At 43.5% G+C, this 7,231-nt stretch overlaps 1 protein-coding gene across 2 annotated transcripts in view; it reads right to left on the reverse strand.

The window, feature by feature from the left end:
- Positions 1-4,881: 4,881 nt before the first annotated feature.
- mogat3a (monoacylglycerol O-acyltransferase 3a) overlaps positions 4,882-7,231 on the reverse strand; it is a 16,377-nt gene continuing 14,027 nt past the window's right edge. The window contains exons 8-11 of one of the 2 annotated variants that reach the window (XM_016667347.1): positions 6,845-6,888; positions 6,603-6,693; positions 5,323-5,431; positions 4,882-4,982 (exon numbers count right to left, since the gene is read on the reverse strand). In XM_016667347.1, coding sequence (XP_016522833.1) covers positions 4,933-4,982; positions 5,323-5,431; positions 6,603-6,693; positions 6,845-6,888 — 294 coding nt within the window. In that variant the 3' untranslated portion in view covers positions 4,882-4,932. Of the gene's footprint in view, positions 4,983-5,192; positions 5,432-6,602; positions 6,694-6,844; positions 6,889-7,231 lie in introns of those variants that run through there. The other variant, XM_007544165.2, reaches the window with a different exon arrangement.

Below are 7,231 nucleotides of genomic sequence, written 5' to 3' on the forward strand. Positions count from 1 at the left end.
TCAGCACAGTTTCAATAGGCTCTCAGCACAGTTTCAATAGGCTCTCGCAGCGCTTAGCTGCTCGGGCCTAATGATGGTTTGGGTGAAGTTGAGCCATTTGACCAATTTATACATAATAGACATTTTGTCAGTCACTTATGAATCTAAAAATATTACATTAAGACAGGGATGGAAATTAGCGCCCCCACTGGCCAAATGCAGGTAAAAATATGAAGTGAATGTAAATTGGAGCCACTTCATTTACATGTGTGGCTGGTTAACAATCTGAAGAGAAGAAAAAACAAAAGTTCAGACTGAACTGTCCAGGGGAGGACTGACCATCTGGACTACAGACTGAAGCACATAACGCTTATGAGACTGTCGTAATTTAACAAAAACACACTTTAAATATACAGTAGGGTAAAAAAGTATTTAGTCAGCCACCAATTGTGCAAGTTCTCCCACTTAAGATGAGAGAGGCCTGTAATTGTCATCATAGATATACCTCAACTATGAGAGACAAAAGGAGGAAAAAAATCCAGAAAATCACATTGTCTGATTTTTAAATAATTTATTTGCAAAATATGGTGGAAAATAAGTATTTGGTCAATAACAAACAAGCACAATTTCTGGCCGTCACAGACCTGTAACTTCTTGTGTAAGAGACTCCTCTGTCCTCCACTCATTACCTGTATTAATGGCACCTGTTTCAACTCGTTATCAGTATAAAAGACACCCATCCACAACCTCAACCAGTCACACTCTAAACTCCACCATGACCAAAACTAGAGAGCTGTCAAAGGACACCCGAGACAAAATTATAGACCTGCACCAGGCTGGGAAGACTGAATGTGCAATAGGTAAACAGCTTGGTGAGAAGAAATCAACTGTGGGATCAATTATTAGAAAATGGAGCACCTACAAGACCACTGATAATCTCCCTCGATCTGGGGCTCCACCAAGATCTCACCCCGTGGGGTCAAAATGATAACAAGAACGGTGAGCAAAAATCCCAGAACCACACGGGGGGACCTAGTGAATGACCTGCAGAGAGCTGGGACCAAAGTAACAAAGGCTACCATCAGTAACGCACTACGCCGCCAGGGACTCAAATCCTGCAGTGCCAGACGTTCCCCCTGCTTAAGCCAGTACATGTCAAGGCCCGTCTCAAGTTTGCTAGATCCAGAAGATGACTGGGAGAACATCATATGGTCAGATGAAACCAAAATGGAACTTTTTGGTCAAAACTCTACTCGTCGTGTTTGAAGGAGAAAGAATGCTGAGTTGCATCCAAAGAACACCATACCTACTGTGAAGCATGGGGGTGGAAACATCATGCTTTGAGGCTGTTTTTCTGCTAAGGGAGCAGGACTACTGGTCCCTGGTGTAAAGGAAAGAATGAATGGGGCCATGTATCGTCAAATTTTGAGTGAAAACCTTCCATCAGCAAGGGCATTGAAGATGAAACGTGGCTGGGTCTTTCAGCATGACAATGATCCCAAACACACCGTCAGGGTAACGAAGGAGTGGCTTCGTAAGAAACATTTCAAAGTCCTGGAGTGGCCTAGCCAGTCTCCCGATCTCAACCCCATAGAAAACCTTTGGAGGGAGTTGAAACTCCGTGTTGCCCAGCGACAGCCCCAAAACATCACAGCTCCAGAGAAGATCTGCATGGAGGAATGGGCCAAAATACCAGCAACAGTGTGAAAACCTTGTGAAGACTTACAGAAAACATTTGATCTCTGTCATTGCCAACAAAGGGTACCATAAAGTATTGAGATGAACTTTAGTTGTTGACCAAATACTTATTTTCCACCATATTTTGCAAATAAATTCTTTAAAAATCAGACAGTGTGATTTTCTGGATTTTTTTCTCTGTCTATCATAGTTGAGGTATATCTATGATGACAATTACAGGCCTCTCTCACCTTTTTAAGTGGGAGAACTTGCAGAATTGGTGGCTGACTAAATACTTTTTTGCCCCATTGTAATTCTGGACTTCCAGGTATGACTGCAAGGTAGAAGGTCGTGTTCGACACAGCTCCTGACAAGAATCCTGTAAATTCCCTTTTAAAAACTCCTGAACGCTACAACAACGGTAGCAGAGTTTGATTTGGGTGAAACTTTGCCAAACCCTGGAAGGCCAAGCAAAGATAAGCCAAGAATAACTACGCAATCCAAGTTGACGGACTACAGACCACAAAATGTGGAGCACAGCACAAACGAGGCTAGCAAGAAAGTTAGCAAAGAGCCGAGCAGCAGCAAGGGAGCCGATGAAGAGCTAGCAGCTAATGGCTAGCAGCTAACAGCTAGCAGCTAACGGCAGCGAAATGAATAACTCATTTGGCGACAAAGCAGATACACTTGGAGCAATAAAGAGCCTAAAGTCTGAGTTTTCTGGAAGGTTTGATGGGGTTATGACACCCAAAGAAGCAGTGAGGAAAGAAGTGGGTGAGTGTGAAGCGTTTGACGCATGCAGAGGAACGTTTGTCCACAATGGAAAACAAGTAAATGTCACTAATTAAAGTTAAGAGCTTGGAGGAAACTAAGAAGCTAATGGAGGAAAAAGTGGTTGACATAAAAATGAGATCTTGGTTCAACAACCTCAGATTGGTGAATCTCCCCGAAGGAGCAGAGGCTCCCATGGACTTTAGGAAAGCTGGTTACCAGAAGTGTTGAAGTTGCCTGGCCTGAGAAACCTGCTGATTCTCCAAAGAGCAAACCGCATCGGCCCGAAAAGAAACAGAAACACCCCCAAGAACCGTAACTATGCTCAACTATAAACAAAAGGATGATCAGAGCAAGTAAAAATGGATATCCTCTATAAGAACCAACGGGTGAGACTCTACAACAACGTCGCTACAGAGATGCACAAGCAGTAAGATGAAGTCCACAAGCCCCTCGGCGGGCTGAGTTACGGCATCATCCCTCCAGCTGAACTGGTGCCAACATACTAAAACTTTCAGGCTCAACTCTCCAGCCGAGGTCCAAACGTTCATCGATCAGATGAACAGATAACAGACTGAATGGATTAAATTCTGATGCTGTGTAGCGATGGTGCGTCTCTTTGCTAAATATATTCTGTTAGATCGTCGTCATGTTCCCAATGCACAGCATGAAGTTGCACTATTTATTATTTATAGCTTGTATTTCTAGCTTCATTATTCTATTATGAAGCCTCTGCTATACATACTAAAGATCAAATCAAACGTACAGGGATAGACAGACTGTTGGAAACGCAGCAGGTGTCGGGTACAGTACAGATATTTATGTTTACTTGTTGGTGAAGGTTAAGAACAGAGAGAATAGATCATAACGATCTTCATGTCAGTGGTTGGAAGCAGCATATTCTGACCGTTTGGTTGGGTTTTGTTTGTTCCAGCAGTTCAGGGTTTATGGATGTATGTTAACTGTTCAGTTATTTTGTTAATGTGCAAATGTGCACATTAACTCTGCACATTTGCATCAGTGTTTTTAAGCTGACATGATGCAAAGAACAGAAACTAAATTCACATCCTGGAACTGTAGAGGTTTACATAAAAAGAAAAAAAATCAAACAAGTCATGAACAAACTGAAAGATTTAACTCAAATAGTAGTTTTATAAGAAACCCTCTCTTGGAGGAAGAAAATATAAAATTATGTAAGAGGTGGCAGGGGGAAATATAAGCAGCTCCATTTTCAATAAGAGCTGCGGAGTAATGACCCCAATTCATAAATCTGTTCCTTTCCAGGTCAACAATGTTATTAAAGATAAATTGGGGAGAGAAATCTGATCATTAGGATCCTACAAGAAACTCTGAACTTAGTGAATGTTTATGGTCCAAATCTGACGATGATCTTTTCTATACCAACTTCTGTCTTTCCCTTTCAACGCTGACAGGAAAATACATTATAAGGCGACTGGAACCGAGTTCTGGACCTGGAACAGAGTTCTGGACCTGGAACCGAGTTCTGGGCCTGGAACCGAGTTCTGGGCCTGGAACAGAGTTCTGGGCCCAGTCTGGACTGGGATCAGGATCTGACCAAACACACCACAAGTAGTGAAACGTGATTTTCCGAAAGAATTACATCTGGAGACATTTAAAACCTAGTGAAACAATCTACTGATGCCATTCAGGGACATTTAGAACAAACTCTGCATAGATTATTTATTGATTCCAATAGAATTACTGTCAATATAACTGATTGTTGTTATGATAGGGTTCTACTATCAGATCACGCTCCCTGTAGTTTCATATATTCTAACAGCCTGACCCTCCTAAATGCTGTTTACACCAGAAATGGCTTGAAGGTGAGAAATTCCTTCAATATGTTGGAGAAAAGAGACGAATATTTCAGTATCAACATCATTCAAACTTCAGCCTGTAGAAAATGAGACGCTTTCAAAGCAGGAGTTATATAATCAGTTACACCTCATCAAAATCTAGAGAACAACCAGAATCTAAGACTAAATCAATAGAACTACAAGTTTTTAGAAATAACAGAAACAGAAGGAACTGCTGTTATTAAAAATACAATATGAAGAAGAATCTGCAGACAGTTTAAGATTAAATCAATCTTTCTATGAACATGGAGAAAAATGGGAAACTCCTGACAAAACAATTGGAAGTGCAAAAAAAATAACCTCTATTATTAATAGTAAAGGGGAAACTTTATGAAAGGCTGTTAGATTCTCAGGTCGCCTCTGATATCCAGGAACACGACTCATTTCTAAATAAGTTAATTATTCCCTCCATAGATGAAGGTTATAGAAAACAACTGGAGGCTGAAATTACAGAAGCTGGAGAGGAATATTGACCACATGGAGACATGGAGGAAACCTGGACCTGATGGTCCCTATAAAACATTTAAAAAACAATCAGTCCCATTTTAGACATGTTTCAGGAGGCACATCGTCATGGTGACCAACCAAAATCTATGACAAATAGGGTTAGGGTCACCTGGACGTGGGGTCACCTGGAGGTCGGGGTCACCTGGAGGTCGGGGTCACCTGGACGGGTCACTAATCCATCGCAGTGAATAAATTAGAACTGGATTTAAATCCAGTTTATAACCAGACAGATTAAAGATCAGATCAGAACCTCTAATGTGACCCGATACTAGAACCCGGTTCAGTCCATCAGGATTATTCTACTGGTGCTGAACAGAACAGGGAACAGAACCGCTGAATGGTTCTGTTCCCTGGTTCTGTTTCTGCTACATAAGATCCAAACCTGAACATGGAAACATTCTGTGGTTGGACCTTCACTGGTTCTAAACTGGGAGGCGGTCTGGCTCTATTCTGGACCTCCTGGTTCTGTCAGAGGTTCTGGTGAGTCCAACATGGAGGCAGCAGAACTTACCCACGGTGTGAACGGGCTTCCTGTAGGGAATCAGGCCGAAGCTGTACTGGAAAACTCCTCTGGCGTGGAACAGAGGCATCGCTATTCCCATAATGCTTTGCAGCCGGTTCTGCTGACAACAACATCCCATAATATTAAACATGGCCGACACGGTGCTGTGACAAGCATTGGGACTCTGAGGTCGTCCACATTTTGTCTCCAGACCAACACCTCACTCCACCCCTCTACTCTGGTACCTGAAGGTAAAACCTGTCCAGCTCTGCTACCAGAACCCGAGTCCAGAGGTTCTGGTTCTGGACTCAGAGGTTCTGTAGAGAACAAACAGGGTCATGAAACATGATGCCAGATTGGACCACCTGTAGACGTCCATGTCTACCAGGACATGGACGTCCACCTGGACTGACAGCAGAGCGTTCACCAGGACCATTGTGACTCTGGAGGAGCTGCAGATCCACAGCTCAGGTGGAAATGAGCTGTGGACAAATGTCAGTTAAACCCATTAACGATGTTCAGACATTTTTGTTGTTCCTTGCAGTACCATGCAGTGGCCACTAGGAGTCATTTTTTGCTGATAAATGAATCTCAGGTCAAAGGTCAGACGAGGATCAACTGGTGAGAAAAAGCCAGTTTGACTGATTTGATGTTTTTATGATGTTGGACATGAAGATGATCTGCAGAGCATCAGATGCATCAACACTGAAGTTACTGGACCGACCCGGTACCACCAGTTTAATCTAGAACCGAAGCATCAACAGCCGGTCTGAACCAGAACCAGACGAGATCCGGTTCTGGTGAAAGTTCAGCCAGGAGGAAAACCTCCTGGATCAGCCTGGTTCTGATCCATCTGGGTCCAGAAGCTCCAGCAGCAACTGGTTCTGTTCCTGATCAATAAACCAACAAAAATCAGAACCAGACGATGCTGAACAGAAACAGCTGTGGTGAGTTTACAGTTGCAGGAAATCCCAGCGCTGGGATCTGGAGACGCTTTTCACGCATCGATTTATTTCAAATAGAAGCTGACAGGATCCGACCAGAAACATCTGGTTATGAATTTCTACTAAAACTGTTAAATCAACTTCAAATCTGCAGTTTTCCAAACGTTTCACAGTTCATGAACGCAGCATCATGAGGGGAGTGAATCCTCCCAAAAACGGTCCGAATCGCCTGGAGGCAAAAAGATCAAAATCAGGAAAATATTTAAAAACTAAAGTTTGTTTGGAGACAAAATGTAGAAAATCAGAGAACTGGAGATGTGAGTGGTGTGTATCAGTGTGTGTGACCTGCAGCCTCCTCAAAGGAGATCCAGTTGGGTTTTCCATCTGGTCAAATAATTCGTTTTCTCCAAACGAAAAGACAGGAACCAGCTGAGCTCTGCATAAACACACACACACACACACACACACACACACACACACACAGGCATGAACAATAAAAACAACTGGGTTTCTGATCCTGAAGCCCCGCCCACTTATCAGGCCCCACCCATCGATGAAGCCCCGCCCAGCAATCAGGCCCCGCCTACCCGTGTTTCAGAGCCATCTTGATGAAGCCCTTCCTGTTCTTCACCTGGAAACAGAAACGAGGGTCAGTCAGTGACCAACTGCCCAACAGAACCATCTGGATCAAACTTTGGTTCTGGTCCAATTTTGAGTTCTGTTTCAGTTCTGATCAGGAGTTGAACTTGCAACCTCTCAGACCCTCAGAAAGACAGGAACCAGATCAGAGATGTTTGTCCAAGTTGGGTCTACCACCAGAACCTGGCTGAGCCTCACCTCTGACCTGATGTCTGACCTCTGGGTTCTGACCTCTGACCCGATGTCTGACCTCTGGGTTCTGACCTCTGACCTCTGCCTCACCACGGCACCTACCTGCAGAGTCAGCGCTCCGGGCCGAGCGTCCAGAGCTTCTG

The sequence above is a fragment of the Poecilia formosa genome, unplaced genomic scaffold, assembly GCF_000485575.1.
Source record: "Poecilia formosa unplaced genomic scaffold, Poecilia_formosa-5.1.2 Scaffold1018, whole genome shotgun sequence".
NCBI lineage: Eukaryota > Metazoa > Chordata > Actinopteri > Cyprinodontiformes > Poeciliidae > Poecilia > Poecilia formosa.